This window comes from Melitaea cinxia, chromosome 7 (genome assembly GCF_905220565.1).
Source record: "Melitaea cinxia chromosome 7, ilMelCinx1.1, whole genome shotgun sequence".
Classification (NCBI taxonomy): Eukaryota; Metazoa; Arthropoda; class Insecta; order Lepidoptera; family Nymphalidae; genus Melitaea; species Melitaea cinxia.
Genome location: NC_059400.1, coordinates 9,992,137 through 10,012,428, shown reverse-complemented (window position 1 = coordinate 10,012,428; position 20,292 = coordinate 9,992,137). Strand labels below are relative to the sequence as shown.

At 31.8% G+C, this 20,292-nt stretch overlaps 1 protein-coding gene across 1 annotated transcript in view; it reads right to left on the bottom strand.

Moving 5' to 3' along the window:
- LOC123655337 (sushi, von Willebrand factor type A, EGF and pentraxin domain-containing protein 1) overlaps positions 1–19,340 on the bottom strand; it is a 44,089-nt gene extending 24,749 nt beyond the window's left edge. The window contains exons 1-4 of the mRNA XM_045591149.1: positions 19,179–19,340; positions 15,065–15,089; positions 419–500; positions 17–330 (exon numbers count right to left, since the gene is read on the bottom strand). Of these exons, the coding sequence (XP_045447105.1) occupies positions 17–330; positions 419–500; positions 15,065–15,089; positions 19,179–19,250 (493 nt within the window). The 5' untranslated portion in view covers positions 19,251–19,340. The remainder of the gene's footprint in view (positions 1–16; positions 331–418; positions 501–15,064; positions 15,090–19,178) is intronic.
- Between the last annotated feature and the right edge of the window lie 952 nt (positions 19,341–20,292).

Here is a 20,292-nt window from a genome sequence, read left to right as displayed (position 1 = left end):
TAAAACTATACGTTACCCGCCGGGCAAGCAGATGCTCTGCACATAAAAGGGAGAAGGGTTTCACAAGTAGTTAATTCCCATGATTGGCTTTCTGAAGTAACATGCACATCTACACATTCTCCTTTTTTGGGATTTGGCTGTTTTAGATCCCAAAAGCCTGCATATTGTGAAACTAGAGTTCCCGCAGCTGATTCTAAAGTATTTGTTCTTAAGTCATCAACTGTAGCAAGACCAAGCCAATAATGGGTGTTGGTAGGAGTAGATGGCACCAAGCTTGCGGTCATATTATTTTCCGTATAACTATCTATTACCATGAGCTCACTTCCGTATCTAAAAATAAACATAAAATATTTTTAAGTTGTAAGCGTAACCTGGATTTTTCTAATTTGTTTTAATAAGTTCATCATAACAATCATACCTTCGGCATAATTCAGCCGCTTTTTCCCAAGAATGCCTGATATTAAAAAATTTGTAACAGTGAAGCCCCTTTAACTCCCAGCCTGAAAAGAAACGGAAACATTTAATAAATTACAACTTATTTAAAATTTTATTTGCAAAATATTAAAATCTAATTAAGTTAATCTATCAGTCTCCCCGTGATCATGGCGATTGTAACATTGCCGCAATATAGGGATCACTAAAAAACAATAAACGTGGTAAGCACCCAAACAAATATAAATTTAAATATGAAAAGTGATCGCGTTAGCTTAAAACAATAAATTAATCTAATATTGTTAGAGCAAGCCGTTTGGCTGAAATTTACTGTTGAGCTGTAAAAATAGAATGAGAACACTTTTTCATTAAATGCAATTCTATTTAAATTTCCAGCGTATCTTTCTACATTACTTGGAATTAGTTCTATTAACACATATTTTTAAACGCCGCGTCGGCGCAACGGTGACAGCAATGGATTGTACCTGTTGCGCTGGCGGTTGCGGGTTCGATCCCCGCACATGACAAACATTTGTATTGCCCATACAGGTGTTTGCCGTGGTCTGGTGCACGTTAAGCCATCGGTCCCGTTTGTTATCATGTACATCTGATAACGATCATTACTCATAGTAGGGAATATATCCGCTAACCCGCATTGGAGTAGCATGGTGGATTAAACTCTGATCCTTCTCCTACATGGGGACAGAGGCCTAGGGCCGGAAGTAGGATATTACAGGCTGAAGCATATTTTTGAACAATTGTGCCGCCAATGTAGGTGTTTCTTGTATATGATGACAATTCAGGAAATTATATTCAAATTACAAATAAGGGAAACTAAGTTTATATTATATGTTGTACAGTCCCAGGCTTTCTAGCAAATATAGGACTTCTTAGTACTATAGAAATTTTTAAGTTTTTATTTGTGATAAATAACTTTTAAGAATTCTACATGCGACGGATAAGATTAGCAATAAAAATGCTGACAATGCCGAGGCAAGAGTTGAATAAAATCACAAATTAAAGCTTCAAATCACTGCAGTTAAAGTTATTTAAAAAAAATATTAAAGGCTACAAATATTTTAATGAAATCACTCGAACTGCACGTTACTGTGTTAGTAGTATTCCATACGTACAGAAATACTAGCAGTAGAAGTAAGTGATTTAGGTTACATTTAGCAAATTCTTTTGTAATACTTTCTCTCCGGAAAGGGAGTGTCGTATTATGTAGAGAAAATCGTTAACAAACCACACTGAGCATAGTTATGAGGTTGTCAGATCTCACTTAAAAGAAAGTACTGTATGCAGTCTGGAATAATTAATTACGAACAAATACATTTTTTATTTATTTTTCTAAAGATTAGATTATTGACTTTTAATATTGATGAATGAGATCTATATGTGTGTCATTCTATGCTCCTAATGGGCTAAGCCCGTTTTGAGAATCGGTTTTAAATTTTAAACGTTACTTCAGTGCGTGCGAATAAATAAGTAATAGTGACAAATAGAGCGTATGAGTTCGTCGATCAGCGAAGACTGCGATGGATTCACGCTTCACTGCACTGCGCAACACGATGCAATGTTTGACCTACTTGTACTATATTCCTACGGCGAAATTTAACAAACTGACTTATATTCCAGACGTAAATATTACTCTGTGATTGAATTTACATCAGTATTATTATAGGTTTATTTATGACTAAGTTTGTTATATAAGTATGACCAGATGTGTTCTATATAAAGACTAGGAAATATTGTATTTCATGTTAATGTCAAAGTCGTTATCATCGAAATTATGTAGTTAGCTGTTATATATAGAAGAAAGCTGTGAAGCGGCTGAAAAAACTAAAACATACAAATACAGGGGTCTAGGCTCCTGAATATGATTTTGTCCCATTCGGTGTCGAGACCCTTGTGGTCCGTGGGGTCCTAGCGCTATAAGACTTTTTAAAGAAATAGCACAAAGGTTATTCGACGTCACAGGAGACCGAAGAGCTGGCAGCTACTTCGGACAAAAAATTTGTCTAGCTATTCAAAGGGGGAACGCTGCCAGTATCTTCGGAACCTTGCCTAAAGGGACTCCTTTTAATAATATTTTTTAGTTATTATATATATATATATATATTTAAGGATTTTTCAAATTTAATGTAATTTAACTTATTTGTATAGTAATAATTGTATATATTATGTGCTATGTGCTCTATTTTAATTATTTTAAATTATCAACAATCAAAATATACATTAATGATATTCGATATTAAAGATTTTATCTAGCCTTTCTAGATCTATCTTAGGTAATACAGAAGAAAGTACTTCATTATTACCAGTTTTTGCTATACCTACTACGGAAGATTAAAACACTATTATAAAAAATAGAGATAAAAAGTGAAGTCATTTGTTACTTATATATTTTTTCCATAATATAAAACACTAGCGACCCGCCTCGGCTTCGCACGGGTGCAATGCCGATACTAAATATACTACAGAATGTCTTTATTTATATATGAAGCTAGCTTATAGCATGGTTATTAACATAATAACAACAACATTCAAATATGCGTCGTTAGATTACACGTTGTTACAGAATGCGTTGAAGAAATAAAGGTTTACTGCTCGTTCCACGTAGGTATAGCGTGATAATATGTAGCCTATATGCTGACCCGACTTCTTAATAATATTCGTGCGTTCGTAAATCCATTGATGATTGACATGATTGATTTTTGAGTTTATCCCGGACGTACAGACAGATAAACAGACCTACAGACAAACATTCTAAAAACTATACTTTTGGCTTCGGTATCGAATGTAGATCACACCCCAAGTACTCTTTTAAAAAAAATTTATGGTATTGACTTTCCTACCATTTTATGTGTATAGATTAAGTCTCAAGTATTTACCTATTCTATAATCAAAATATGTGTAGTTAAAATGAATTTACAACTCTTTCAGTTGTTGTTAGCTTTTAATTATTAAAGGTGATGTTTCTTGTGATCCCAAACTTAAAATATTAGTAATGTGCATGTTGAATGTCTTATAGGTTATGTAACATCGTTCGAAAATGTTTGTTAATGAATGTTTATTACTTGCAGACGTATTTGTTATTTACTCGTGTAAATAGTGATTGAGTGCTGTTGAACGGTTGGCGAAAGTGTTTACTTAAGGTGTAAGTGAAACTTGTACTAAAACTTTTGCTAACTCCTTTAACTGGAAATAACAATTTAAAAAAACTGATAAAATACTGATTATTTTTATCACAATTTTATTTAAGAAACGGTCAGTTCTATATATTGTTTTAGAATTCTGTGCTCGTAGGTATAATGGTCCACTTTATTACTGTCTGACAACTGCAGTTCTTTGAATTTAACTTAAATTTTATAGATCGAATTTAACTTAGATTTTATAGATAAAAGGGGAATGTCAAATGATTTTAGCGATTCGATTGGTTTTTTGTCACATATTACGACTTTATAATATTTATAATTTTAAGAATTTAAATTGACTGTTAATTTTAGAGATTAATACTAATATTTTATTCCCATAACGGTCATGGGTGAACAGCTTTATAACTGTAAAACGGGAATTAGATTCAGAGTTCAAACATCTTGCCAACACTAGAGTACGGCTTCGGTTCGTGTGTGAAGTGCCTCCTTTGAGATTCTATAGCTCTGGATCAACCGGAGATTGAATTACGAATCAACAATCCATTTGTAGGCTTTGTGGTCCAACGTATATGTCTGATCACTCTAAAACCAACGGATTTAATCCAAATGGTCCTGTGACGTACATATGTATATTTCGTTAGATGATATAATCTCTTTGACATTTTAGTTTTATTTATTATTTTAAAGTATCTTTCTTGTCTTATTAAAGTATCTTTCTTTGAAAATGGTCGTATTATACACGTATAAAAGAACTTTTTTTTCTTTTTGTTTTTAGTTCATTTTACTAAATGTTTTATATGAAAAATTATCGTACAGCTAGAATTAATATTAGTCTATAGTCATAGTATAGTTTTAAAGTTTTTTTTGTTTAAACAATCAAATATTTTTTTCGTGTATGTAAAATTTATTTGAAATATAACATACATACAATATAAAACGTATATATAATTTATATATTGGGCGCGGCGGGCGTATATATATATACGTTAGATATGTACATATGTATATGAGTATGTGACTAGCGACGCCTTTCACTTATTAAGAATAAGCTTTCAAGGTTGTCTCTAACGTCTTAATTTTGTTTAAAGTTAGTATACGTACACATTCGTTAGTTATGGTAAGTCTCGAGAATCCCATCATTTTAAAATCAATCGAGCTTGTAATATTCTACTGCTCGGCTTTGGCCTCTTTCTCAGTATAGGAGAAGGATCAGAGCTTAATCCACCACGCTGTGCCAATGTGGGTTGGCGGATATATTCCCTATATTATGAGTAACGATAGCTATAAGATATATGATAATAACCGGGACCGACAGTTTACCGTGCTCTCCGAGGTACGGTGGGGAGATATTCAACCCGGAAGGAAATATTTGTATAACTACAAATATCCATCCCGAGCGGGAATCGCACCCACAAACGGTCGATGTTTAGCCGCGTACATGGCGGACGCACCACTACACCAGAGCGGTTGTTCTCCAAATCAATACTTGGATAGAATTAACATGTTCTCCAAATCAATACTTGGATAGAATTAACAGATTCTGGAAATGATAACTAATTCAGAAACTTACTCATTCAGCTTATAGCTAAAGTTGCTGCTTTTGCTTCAATTAAATGTAAAGCTCTTCCTACCACAAAAGCGGTAGTCAAAGTTATTTTAGACATTAGATTTTGACACAAACTTTGTTTTAATAATGAATTTTAGTGCTATAATAATTAATTAAATAATTGTTGTATACTAAGGATTTTTTCAGTTTGAATTAATCGACTTTAATAATAATAACGTCTTTGTTTTAAGTTTAATGTAAGTTTACGTGTAAAAAATATTTAATTCAGGTCATATCATTCAGATTAATCTTACAAAATAAAATTTATTAGGTTTATGCGTGTAAATCGAAATAATTTTTTAAGCTCTTAGATATTTTGCACTGTCTAACTGTTAAATATCAGTTAACCGATAAACGATATCCGGTTACTGTGTTACTAGAACGTTACCTAGTACGAAGCGTGCCAACACATCCAAATCTAATATATAAAATTCTCGTGTTGTGGTGTTTGTAGTTAAACTCCTCCGAAACGGCTTGACCGATTCTCATGAAATTTTGTGTGCATATTTGGTAGGTCTGAGAATCGAACAACATCTATTTTTCATCCCCCTAAGTTATAAGGGAGGGGATTAAGGGGGTTAATAACATATATGGCAAAACAATGTTTGCGGGGTCAGCTAGTAAAGTTTTATAAGATTTGCTGCTATAATTATTTAATTTAAAATTTAAGTCATTTTAATAAACACCTGACATAGGTTGTGACATCCAAGTATGACATTGTGTTTGAAGTTTAAAATAAATTGATAGGTCTATTTATAAGCTCAGGAATAATTTGAGCGATAAATAATACAGTCTAATACGCTACGCTTCAGCCTATAATATCCCAATGCTGGACATAGGCCTCTTTCCCCATGTAGGAGAAGGATCAGAGCTTAATCAACCACGATGCTCCAGTGCGGGTTGGCGGATATATTCCCTACTATGAGTAAGTATCGCTATCATGTGTACATGATAACAACCGCAACCGACGGCTTAACGTGATCTCCGAGCACCCAGATCACGGCCAATATCTTTATGGTTTAGTGTCATGTGTGGGGATCGAACCCGTAACTGCCAGTGTAACAGCCACAAACCAATGCTGTGACCGTTGCGCCAACGCGTCGCTATATATTATATTGTCTAATGGCTGCGATAGACATAACCATCTATTTATATGCATTTAATATTCGGTACTTTCTAAGACTTGGAAGGAGCCTTACACTCTTAGAATAATATGAAAATTAACTTGCCTAAACTAAGCTATGAAACGATTAGGGTTATCTTTACTGCTATGGTGATGAAAAATATTGTACTTAACCATTGTAATTAACTCTTACATTCGTTTTTACAGATCTAATATGAAGTCAGCAAATATAGTTTTAATGTTTTATGTATCTAGTTTTTTTTTGAAGCAAAGTATATAGTATTGTATGTGGCTACGGCACTAAAGAATATAGCCACCCCTTCTCTTCCCGTGGGTGTCGTAAGAGGCGACTAAGGGATAACAAGGTTCCACTACCACCTTGGAGGCTTATGTCCAGCAGTGGACTGCAATAGGCTGGAAAGATGATATAGTGTTCTCTACTTTATAAAAATGTAAAACTTACGGATACGGATGTAGACGGAAGGATACGGAAAACACGCTGTTTAAAAACGCGATAAAAACGTTTGGATTTGCAAATAAGTTGCTAGCATACTTAGCATAACTAAATGCTACGAAGGATTTTCGTATATTCATTCCAATGAAGGGGTGAAAAGACAAATTTTTTTATTTAGCATTATATTTAAATTTATACAATTTTCATTTTTTGTTTAAATAAACAGTCTTCATACGATTTAAAAAAATAATTTTGTGGTATAAAGTGTTTTTAGCTGTTCGTAGTTTCCTTCCACATCATGACTAGGAATTAACTTATTTGCCTAGTTAACAAGAAACTTTAACTAACCACTGGTTCAAGTAACACGGTAACTTCGATACATTATACCGGAATTCGATCAGATGATACGCTCAACATATCATAACAACATAAATGTAGTGTGTAGTTCGAGGCCATGATAACCGATGTTGAATACGAATTATGTGTGCATTAATCCTATATATTACCTGTTATTTACGTTCTATTAAATAGAATATTATTATCATTTATTTTTTAACAGGAATATTTGATAAATTAAAATCGAACCCTTTTTTGTGGTCCTATAGGTCTTCTAGTGATAAGACGCATTAGTAATCCCTTTTTTCTAGCTACTACTATTTTCATTCAGAAGTTTACAGAATTACAAAGACTTATCATAAAATCATAAATACGTGTAATTTTTTTTATATAATTCTTATTACTATGTTTAAATTTATGTAATATAAAACTATGTAAATGAATAATAAAGATAAGGGTTAATTAAAAGGACGTATAATGAGGACGACAAATTATTTCTATAACTATGATTCCGCTTTTTAGCTCAAGATGGCCTCTCAGCCAGACCTCCCTGGTTGGAGAAAGCTTCGTAATTTCTCGCCTCTAATTGACTATAGCAGCGTCCATTAGGTCAACGCTTAGGCAATTCATGTAGATCGTTGTCAGCGATATTTTAAACGAGTATTTGAATAGTTCTACGAGTTTGTACAACGAGGAACTTTCTGGTTTTTATTGTACGTATCTGAATGCTAAACGATTAAGTCCAATTAAACTTAAAATAAAAAGACTAGATTTTTTATTTTAATATTTTTATTATTATATATTGTTTATTATAAAACAACGATTTAAAAGTGAAAAGTAATAATTTCGAAATGTTAGGTACTTTATGTTGTCTCGTCAGGACCAAATACTTAGCCCTCATATTTAGCTCACTGTAGCAAACTTTGCTATCCAAAGAAAGACAATAACGTGTTTGTAGTTCATAAACTACTAAGAACAAGCACAACTTACTTTCGAGACATCTAAAGATTCTACTAGCAGTGAGCAATTCAAGCGTTAATAATTCTATTACTTTATATATTAAATCAAAAACTTTTCATTAATATTATAATATTCATTTTATAAGTGGTGGCTTGTAACATAACGATTATTTTGGATTTTGATTTTCCATTGCAATTTATAATGTTTACGCGAATTTCACTCTTCATAATGAAACAAATTTTTTGGATTTTATCGCGGTTTATTAAGTTTTTTAAATGCCCAACGTTTCGGACACTTTACAGCAACCATGGTCACGGAAGCACGCGATAAAATTCGTAAAAGTTGTTTCATTGTAATTACCTATAAAGGATTTCTTAATCTAGTCTCTAGAAAGGGTTACGGTATTCGAGTATATCATACGTATGTCTAATTCGGTTAATCTACAATATTAGATAATACATATATAAGAAGATCTTCCAAATAAACAAAACGGTTGCTCATATTAACTATATTAATTATGTTTATTAGCATGTGATAATATTCGAGCCGCTCACAGAAGCGAGCTTTATTAAACGAATATCGGATAGCAATGTTAATTAACAGATCTAAAATGGTTACACCAATAGATTAAACTATTACATAACTAATCTTGAAATTGTATTAAATATTTGATATACCTACCTATTTTGTATTAAGATATGTACAATATTCATTTCACTTATTTGAATAACGTCTATATATAAAAAAATAAAAAAACTATTGCTTTAGCCTGTAATATCCCATTACTGGGCACAGGCCTCTTTCCTCACTTAATCCACCACGCTGCTCCAATGCGGGTTGGCGGATGTATTCCGCCGATTTAAAAACTATGGGTATAGAAAATAAGCAGTTACCTAAAATCTTACGAAAATTAGTTTACGCGTGCACATAAATGTAACTATATCTTTTTATACAGAATCGTTATGGTTATTTCACTCTAGGAATACTAATGCCGTCGGAGTTCGTAAGGTTGAATCGGCAATATTCGAGTTGAACAGTTTCGTGATTAGAGTTCTGAATTACGAAATTAAGTAGTAAATGGCTGGTCTCTTTGTATCAAATACTGTTACCTCTTTTACTTAATATACAATATTTCGTAACTGTTATTTTGTTATTTAAAATTTCTAAAAAAATATATGATAATATTAATATTTTAATTACTTACTAAACTTTCGAGTGTTATTTTTATCAATTTACTTAGTAACTTGTAAAATCTCTTTTTTTATTATTTGTAAATAATTTTTATCATACTATAAAATAAATATAAAATTAGGAAAAATGAAGAATTAAGGTTATATCTTAATATCTTTATTAATAGCCATACATGATAAAAACATCTTTATGTCATAGACGCTAAATTGATCTAAGAAAAAGTATTATACAGATACATATGTTCTGTTGCGGTTCCAAACACGTCGAATAGATTTTATACTATTGATGCCCTGGTATGATGAATCACTAAGAGATTTACCGCGTATTCTTTAAGTTTTCGGTATAGACGACACATATTGAATACGTTTCATTCAGAAAGAGTACCTACGTATATTTATTCCTCTCAAAAATTAGCTACTAACGCTAGTTTTAACAAAATAATTTGCTTTGAAAGTATTATAAAATATCTTTATGTATTTCGATTCGTATCCGATTTTGTAATAAATTAAGTTACCTAATAATATTAATAATGGAATAGCCAGTTCGCATCATATGTGTGAGGGTTTGTTTGTGCGATATAAACGTAGTCATAAAATGAAAATTTCGGTTATATTTTTCTGATGTTCCTACCATTCAGTAAGATAGTAATGACGAATAAACTTTTATTAAACTTACAAGCAATATCCCCCCCCCCCTCTCTTCCTGTGGGTGTCGTAAGAGGTAAATAAGGGATAACACAGTTCCACTACCACCTTGGAACTTAAAAAGTCGACCAATGGCGGGATAACCATCCAACTGTTAGCTTTGAAATACACAGACCGAAGACGGCCAGCAGCGTCTTCGGTGTGACAAAGCCAGCCCTGTGGTCATCAACCCGCCCGCCCAGCGTGGTGAGTATGTGCAAAACACATGAGTTGACCCCATTTTTGGCGCGGACTTAAGGAGACCTATGTCCAGCAGTGGACTGGGCTAAGCTTTAGACTAGGAAAAACCGAATTATGGGGATTTGGGGGTGGAAAGTGGAGGGTGTAGGGGAAGCTGTACAAGGTAACACTGCCACACTTCGAAACCCCATGGTTATGGAGATATCCATGGTTAAAGTTTTGAGATTAGAGGAAGAATTTAAAGCTATTATAATACCTTTGAGCTCCGCGTCTGACTTAACCTTAGCTCCAGCGTTTCGCAACTTTATAAGTTATTTTCTAACAGATCAACGAACGATACGAACGATATTTCAAACGACACAACTTTCGGTAACCATGCTTAGTTCCGTAGCTTTCAGATGTTATATTCACATTTCGTACTTGATATTAACATTTCAGACGTTAAGTTATTGTTTTCACACGGTTTTTTAACAAACGAGACAGCTGATGTTTAATGACTGAGATATAGATGCTTTAAAAAAAATGGCGCGCCACTTATCGTTTCGCTCCAAAGCAATGTAAGCATAAATTCATTGTTTTTGTTTAAATAACTGTAAAGGCGAAGGTCTAAGACCATACAGCCTTGTTTCATGTTATGTTTTTTAATTAAATATATTTTATTTTTATTTATTTACTGTTATAAAATTACGTCGCTAAACGGTGTAATTTTTAAATTAGATAGGTTAGAATTATTATTTTTTTTTTGTAACAAAACTATGCCGATAAACGGTGTAATTTTTAAAATAGATAGGTTAGGGTTATTTTTTTTTTTACTATAACTAATAACTATATTTTATTACTTTACTTGACAGCTAATTTCTTGAAAATGTTGTTGGAAATAGCTTTAATTAAAATAAATAATGGCATCAGTGAAATTTAATACTATATTAAACACATTTTTGGTGACAAATTGAAGCGAACGGATTGAAATGAAATGTAATGAAAATATTTATTTATTTTCGCCATAAGGTGCCATTACACACACGGAACAAACGTCAAACAACTACTCAGGTGAAGTGGTGCGAGTAGGCGCCAAAATGCCATAGGACATTACTATGAAAGTAGTTTAAATAAACTACCCTAGCTATATAGACAGATGTTAATAAACGTTTTCTTTTAACCGCGTATGCTGCAGAACTCAGTCTATACGTCAATCGACAGATATAGGGTCCCTAGTACTGTAATTTTTAATCAATGGTGATTCCAAGCAAAACGGTTAAGTTAATTAAGTTCGGTTTATCACCGTTAAGTTTTGGTTTTATATCAATTTGTTTTACATTTGGAGCAGAAAATTTGATACAATTGTATTTACTGTCTACTTTATTTATACTGGCTTCAATAAGCATTTACTTCTTTGAAGGATTTTCAATTCCTTTTATCTAAAAATTTGTCCCCATAGAATACGTATAACTTACTTTTCGCATGAAGCCAGACTTCGCGATTATTCGATTATCCCTTGATTAGTCTCGTGAACTGTCGTTCTCGACGGCCGAGTTAATTTCAAATCTGCTTTGTCTGAATTTGAATCATTCTACTTACAAACGCTTTATACTTGTAGTTGCTAATTACGTATACATAGCGAAGTCAGAAGAAATCAGTTGCTATTTAAAAGATTGCTTAACACTTAATTTAGTGTCAGTAAAAAATAAAATATCAATAATTTCGAAAAAAATATCCAACAAGACACGACATTTTTATTAAGTTTTGAATTAATAGCGAAAGCTAATGGTGCTGTTTTAGTTCAATTAGTTATTAAAAATATTTAATTATGTACATTATAATTAATAATATATTGCATAACAAATTTCAAAATTAGTTTAAATAAATAATCAATTGTTGCTATCGCTGCAACTTCAAAATGTAAAATGCATTATCCAATACAAAAATTTTGAGTTTTATTATCTGTGACCCTTGTTTACAGTATCTCGTTTTCAATTCATGTCATCAGCTTATGTATGTATATCTAGTACGTTCTCAAGAGGCAATTTCCTTACATTAATTATGCGGTTAATGAAGATCCCTAAAACCGGCGACCCGCGTAATTTATTACGCCTCGGCAGACTGTATGTCTACAGTTAGCAAAATACAAGGATGCTTATACTTTTAACCCCCTAATTAATGTACGACAGTGATTGTAACATTATACCTGCTTTGATATGACATAGTGTTTGTTTGCAAATCTTTGTAGCTAATCTAAAAAAAAAGCCTATTATAGCCTTACACATCAACGATAATCAACTAACATGTTCGTCTATTTACAAAAACAGCAATGTTATACCTTCGTATTTGAAATGTATGTACGTAACTTTCGAACGGCTAACTGAATCTAAAACTAATGAGATCAATTACACAGAGGTGATGTATAGACAAGAAACTAGATATTAGAATAGACGATATAGAAATATAATAGAAAAAATTGTAAATATAACGACAACCTGATTTACCCGAGCATTAGATTCTTTTAAAAGTAAGTCTGTAACTTGTGTGTTACCAATAAATTAAGTTTAAATCGCGAACATTAGCGAGCATTATTAAATAGCGAGTACCTATAAGAAATTCTGATCCAAGTTGTAAGTGTTAGATTGTGGCTGAAAATTGACAGTCGTGATTCAATATTGATGAAGCGAAGTTCTGTTTCATTTTATGTCACAATACACGCGACTTTTGTAACTCAATATTTGGCGTTTTTGGTAATTTGTAAAATATCAATATTTACTTTTGTGTAATTTCGACTAACTAAACAATGAATCAATAGAACATAATTAAATATTAGATCCAAATATTGATGTGGTTTTACATTATACAATATGGTATATATTTTTTTGCTACGCTATAAAAATAAATTTACGACATGATAACAACGACGACGCGTTGGTGCAACGGTCACAGTACTGGTTTGTAGTGGTTACGCTGGCGGTTGCGGGTTCGATCGCCCTACGTGATAAACATTTGTATTGGCCATGGAGATGTTTACCGTGGTCTGGGTGTGTGTGCAGTCGTTGTGGGTCACCCTACCTTGCCTCGGAGCGTACGTCAAGCCGTCGGTACCGGCTCTTATCATGTATACCTGATAGCGATCCTTAGGTACTCATAGTATATATCCGCCAACACGCATTCGATCAGCGTGGGGCATTAAGCACTGATCCTTTTCATATACGGTGAAAGAGGTCTATGTCCAGCAGTGGGATATTACAGGCTGAAGCGAAAAATAAATAAATAACTTTTATGTGGCATAAACAAAGTCATATCTGTACACGAATAAGATAAAACTAAAGGTTAAACACTAAAAGTATTTAAGTGATACATAAAATATCTCCTTTTATTTCGCCCTCTCAAAAGTGAAATTCGAACACTTGTACTTATTACTTCCCGATCAAACGGCAAAATAACGTTTTTCTTTTTTTAACTTCCATTACCTTTAAAAGGGACAAGGGTTTCCATTTAAACTTTGATGTTTCTTTTCACTGGTTCAGAATTTCGAAAATCACTTGAGCGTCCCATTATTTATTTACAATTAAAAGTTAAAATATAAACTTTTACACTTTTAACTTACAAGTAGCGGAAAATTTCACAAATGTTCATTATTTATATTATTCGCTTCTATTGTATTTATTTTTAACCAGAAGCTTTAAAACAAACTTTCACTCTTTGCCTTCAAAAAGACAGAACTCACAAATTTTTTATTAGTTGTTTTATTATTGTTGCCTAATTAAATCACGTAATCAATTACGATATTTTACGTCATTTGGATCTCAATTAATAAAACTTGGTCGTCAAGTTAATACGTAAATTCTTTATTTTTTTCTTGTACATAATATTAGCAAGCATATCAAGCGATTTGTTTAGCACCACTGAAAGTATATTAACCACATGAAATAATAAGATAAAAGCGATACGCTTAAATAATAAGATAAAAGTGTTTATCTTGTTTCTTTTAAATGAGATACAATCTCATACAGTTACGTACGTAATTTTAATTTTAGGAACATTTGGCTAGCTTTCAGTTTATGAAACTTGTTCTAAATTAATAAGTGTATTTAAATGCAAGGCATGAAAATAAGCAAATGCAGCTGAGTTTCATAATACTAATGCTGTTTTGAAAGCTAAATACAGGACATAAAGCCAGCTCAACAATAGCTTATCATATCGCTTGCGTTTAAAAATTTATTAAAAGATTTTAGAATATTTTTGTCTTAAATATATAAATGTTTTAAAATTTAACCTTAACCCTAAAAATGTGGTTTCTGAAGTGTTACATATACGAATATAATTGTGTTTGCTCGCAAATGACATAATTGTATTTGCTCGCAAACGAAAAAAAACCGACTTCAATTACATTGACAAGTAATACAACGTAAGTAGACGAAAAAATAGTAAAGTAAATACGCGTTATCAAAGATTACTCAAAAAGTTGTTATCAGATCTCGATGAAATTTTAATGTGACCACATGATAATTGTCAGCTTACGATTAAATTAAAAAATCATCAAAATCGGTACACTCAGTAAAAAGTTATGCGGTATAATACAACGTAGGTCGACGAAAAAATAGTCAAGTAAAAACGCATTATTAGATATAACTTAAAAAGTAGATGTTGGATCTCAAATAAATTTAAATAGAATCAAATGACACGCACCACCATTTGATTAATTTTTTTTTATCGAAATCGGTCCACCAATTCAAAAGTTCTGAAGTAACATAGGCACATAAAAAATTACAATTGTATTGAACACCTTCTCCTTTTTTGGAAGTCAGTTAAAAAGGAGATAATGTTCAATGGATATTTTATTTCAATCTTTCCTAATTAAGGCTTTTATTGTTATTGGTTATGCGGGCTATAGCAGAGTAAACTTAACAAAAATGTATTTGTAAATTAACTTACCATTAGGACAGGTGAAGAGGTTGCCCTGAAAAAAAAAATTGTTTAATATTTTTAATGCACATATGCGCTATTCAGTAAAATTCTACTTTAATTTTTTTTACTTTTTTAATACCCAAGCATAAAACGTATAAAAATAACACTTTATAGATTAGTTTAATTATAATTCAGTTAGAAAAAGCATTTCGTTGCACATTTTGTTTTGGATGTGTTTATTGTAAACATTTTTTATAAGTGTAAAAAAATTATACTACGAGCAACATTATTAAGTCTTTTTTTAGTAAATCTTTGCCACGAGTTATGTTTGGGCGATTATTATCTATGAGCATATAATGTAATTATAGTAACGTGCTACAAAAAAAAACGCCTTTTCTTCGACAGAAGTGATCTATCATTCGGAGTAAGAAAAGGAAGCAAGCAATCTGTAATAGTACAGCGTGGAAAATGAAGTTTTTTTATCTTTATCTTACATAGAGGAAAAGATTTTTGATCTGAGTTGAAACATTTAGAGGTTAATGAAACATTTTAAAATTCATTTCTTTATTTAGAAGTTATTGTACACCACAACTACATAATACACGTTAAACATAGTTTTCTGATAGTTACATATTGTGTAGTGGACTCATGGCTAATTATTATCCATTTCTTCCAGACAACCCAAATTTAAATTTACTAAATGTATTTGAATATTCTTATCTCAAGCTTGATTGCATATCTTATTCCTTCGACAATAAGTATGATAGTCGTGATATCGAACATTTGGACCGGCTTGCCAAACAGGGAAAGTGAGATCGAGGCCGCCCGCCACTCGTGACCGCATTCAGATATATTGAAACTAACAAATGTTACGGAACAAACTAATTGGATTGAATGTATAATGCTATTGTTTTAGGACCGTTTCAGCCGCGCAGAACAGGTTTCATTGTATGTAATACTTTAAAACATCGTAACCGACGACTTTGTGTTTTTATATGTATCCAAGAACGTCTTTTAATGATTTCATCTTAAATGATCTCAATTTAACATTATTATTACATCACATTTGAAATAAGTTATTGTATCGTTTATCGTGCAATCGTGCATTTCAATATACCTAATATTCCTACAACTTCACAAATTCCTAGCTGAAGTAATTTGCTTCACCACAGAGCTCAACTACCTCTACGACTATATTAATAAACTCTAATATATAGTCTCTAATAAACGAAAATACTAATAAAGTCTACATTAGGTCGTTTGGAAATAAAAACCACACTAATAATAAAATAAAAATAACAATTGTTATTGAAAAAAAAGTATAACCGTAAAAAGAGGATTGTTTTTAAGCTAGACTATTATTACCAACCTTTTTATTGCTCCCATATTCACCTGTTTTTGCTATACGTAATTATAATATTACTAGCTACCCGGCAGACTTCTTTTAATAATAATATTAAAAAAAAATTGAAAAAAAAAATTAAAATTGTTCTCTTAATAGAAAAAAAAAATTAAATTTTTTCTTGTATAAAACCTTCCGTAGGCCTTAAGGAACATAAAAAAAATTGCCGAATTGGTCGAGCCATTCTCGAGTTATGCGCTTAGCAACATTCATTTTTATTTATATAAAAGATAATTAATTATTATTAAATGAAGAATTTGATGTTGATATATCGTATAAATAATGTTAGCAAGTATGCGGCTAAAATTATTGCTTTTACTAAATTAAATAATGTTGAAAGTGCTCACTCATGTCTATATTTGTATATTAACAAGTTAAATTACAAATATGTGGCTTATTTGCATCAACCTCAATAAGATGAAAGTTGCTTAGAATTAGATCTTACTTGTTTGACTTCTAAAATTTGAGTTGGTTTCAAGCCAGTGACTTCGTAATAGTGCATGTAATAGTTAAAAGCAGAATTATTTATTTAAGATAATAGGTATATAATAAGTAAAGCGAATTAAGCTGGTACTTAGAGTTACAATAGCGTGTTTGGAGGTAGCAATAGATGTTGATATATAATGTGCCGCTTCCAACCTCTGTCGACTTTTACCACCATTTATCATTACAGCCTATACAGTCCACTGCTGGACATAGGCCTCCACAAGTTCGTGCCAAAAATGGCGTGAACTCATGTGTTTTGCCCATAGTCACCATGCTGGGCAGGCGGATTGGTGACCGCAGGGCTGGCTTTGTCGCACCGAAGACGCTGCTGCCCGTCTTCGGCCTATGTATTTCAAAGCCAGCAGTTGGATGGTTATCCCGCCACCGGCCGGCTTTTTAAGTTCCAAGGTGGTAGCGGAACTGTGTTATCCCTTAGTCGCCTCTTACGACACCCACGGGAAGAGAGGGGGTGGCTATATTCTTTAGTACCGTAGCCACACAGTTACCACCATCTAGCCAGTCCGTATATTCGCTAGGGCCACAAGGTAGTTTGTTGTCGATAGAGTTTCTAGGTATGCGGTATTCAGCACTCGCTACGTGGAAGATATGGCTCTATGAAAATATCTGTACTGTCAAATAGCAGCGGAAACTTTTTTAAAACGAGCTAATTTTCGAGACCTACTATTCTGATTTTAATTTTTTTTCTTACATTAGAAATTGAAAAATCAATTTCGAAATGGCAAACGAAGTCTCACCTCAGCATTGTATAAATATACACCTAAACATCAAAACTAACACATTTAATATTTTATTTAGTTAATCAAAGTATATCTTAAATTTTAAAATTCTTTAAACTGTGTCTGCGACTATATAAAACATTTTTGAGAAATATTTCTGTTTATACAATAATAATAATAAATATCTTATAACATACACACACAATCGTCAGTGTCCATATTAAGCAACTTAATGCTGAGTTATAGGTAACAGCCGGCTGTTATAACTATTTTATATGATAAATATACATGGAAATAATACATATATAATTATATGAATACACATATACTACATACACCCAGACTCAGACGGGAATAGAACCCACAGCCACTACAAACTGCGCCAACGGGCTAGTCATAACAAGGGAAATATATTTCTTTATTTTGATATAACTTTTAAATAAATACAAAATTGTATTGGTCAAAATATTACATCAAAATTTTTAAATGTGCAAATAATAATATTGTAAGCGAACTGGCTTCAGTGTATTATTTTAAATCCATTTTAAAAGTTATTGACGTTATTACGGGAAATGGTACCTATAAGCTTTTAATTTTTTCAACGTTCTAGGTAATATCGTGACTGGCTGTGACTATAAATTTAACAGTTTTAATTGCAGGCATAATAGTTCAATTCTCATTTATAATGTTGACGTGTAATAAACTGTTATGGCTCATTGATGCAAATTTAATTAAAACAACGAAAATGTAATGGTGTTATATTTTTTACACGTTTCATTAATATAATCGAGTAATTAACAATATAAAGCGTATAACTGTCATAATTATAATTGTTGCGCCAAACTGTAATGAAACGAGCTCTTCTTGTTGTTAAAACGAATGTACGTGTGATGTAATTTACGATAAAACTAGACCTCACAATAAAGGCTCGTTAAACGAGCCTTTACCTTTATTGTTACAAAAAGGACGATCAACGCGATTGTAAGAATGGAAGATCTTTATTTCGATAAAGGAAAGTCGTTTAGAGGAATCGCCAATATTTACCGAATACGGTACATTTTTTGATACAAGAGAAAAAAAACCTTTTTAAACAAGTTTTAGACAAAATATTATTACCGCTATATTTATTTGCATTATTTATAATAGGCATGGAGACAACGTAGTGTTAAAAACTATTTAATAAACGACTATAGAGGTTTTAGGTGACATTCTTTAGATACCTTCGAAAATTTAAGGATAGGAACGCAGAATGAATGCAAAGTAGTTTTTAAACTTTTTTTGTTTGTATGTTTTATTTAAATGTTTTTGTTTTATTTGTTTTTTGTTTATATTTTGTTATATTTGATTGGTAATAATTTAATTTTCAATTTCGTTTTGATATAACAAACGGTATCAGAATTTTACTCAATCTTAAAAATATTTAACATACGGACACAGCATCATATACAAAATGTTTTATCAATGTATGAAGTTAAAAATATGTAAAATTCATCTAAACATTTAAAAGTAAGCTCACCTCAGATAACGTGGATGAAAATAGAAAGAGGAACACGGCGACACCCAGTGCCGCCCTACACCTTATCAACATCGTAAATCTGAAATGAAGATAAAACACATATTAATTATAGTGAATTAAAAACACATACACATAGGTATATAATTGAATAATAAAAAAACAAACTGGGGAAATTGACCAACATTTATTTGTAATTATTTAAAATTGTTTGTAAGACAAAAGCACTACCTCATTTGTTTCATAACTTTATTAATTAATTGTGTCAAAAATGCAGTTATATACATTCATTAGTCATATCCCTATAAATACTAATCTAATTCTACGAAAATGTTTACACTGCTTAATTTTCTTTATTGTAGATGGTGTAGTATTTAACGCTAGGAACTTTAATTGAACGCTCTCTAACTTGCCATAACTATGAGTAATTTGTCTCAAAGCAAAGTTCGTGAAGGCGTAATACGGGCACGATTTTAAGGTAAGTAATTGAAACGGTTTACTAATTAACTTATGTAGTGAAATAACAAAATCCAGTTGTTACAAATAACTTTATTCACACTTCATATCTTCCACTTCATACAACTTACTTCAACTTTACTATTACAACTTCTTTTTCGACTTCTAGTCTGTGCCGTTGATATCAGAAGACTGCCCTTTTTAATAAGCCAACAACTATTTATAACCAACGACCGGAAACAAATGCTTTTGACAATCCGTATTTAAGAAATAAAAAGGCAGTCTTCTCAAATAATTATTTGCTTACAACAAGTATGAAAAATAAAATAAAATGTATAATACAAAATAAATTTGATTTACAAACAATTCATTAAAAAGTAAACACAGATCCATAGCACCAAAAAATAGTCAAAATCACTACTTATTATAAAGATATTTTTATCAAAAGCGTATAAAATATTTGAAATTATTACAAAATCATTACACTTAAGACTTAAACAGTTGTCTATTTGGTAAATCAATACAGTCTTAAGTTATGATTATTGCAGTGTGCCTTACTAAATACCTACAGCTAGTTTAATATAGTGTGAAACGCCGACCCTTTAACGTAGGAAAACGACACGCTAACTTTCAGAGATTATAAACACATTTATTAACGTGA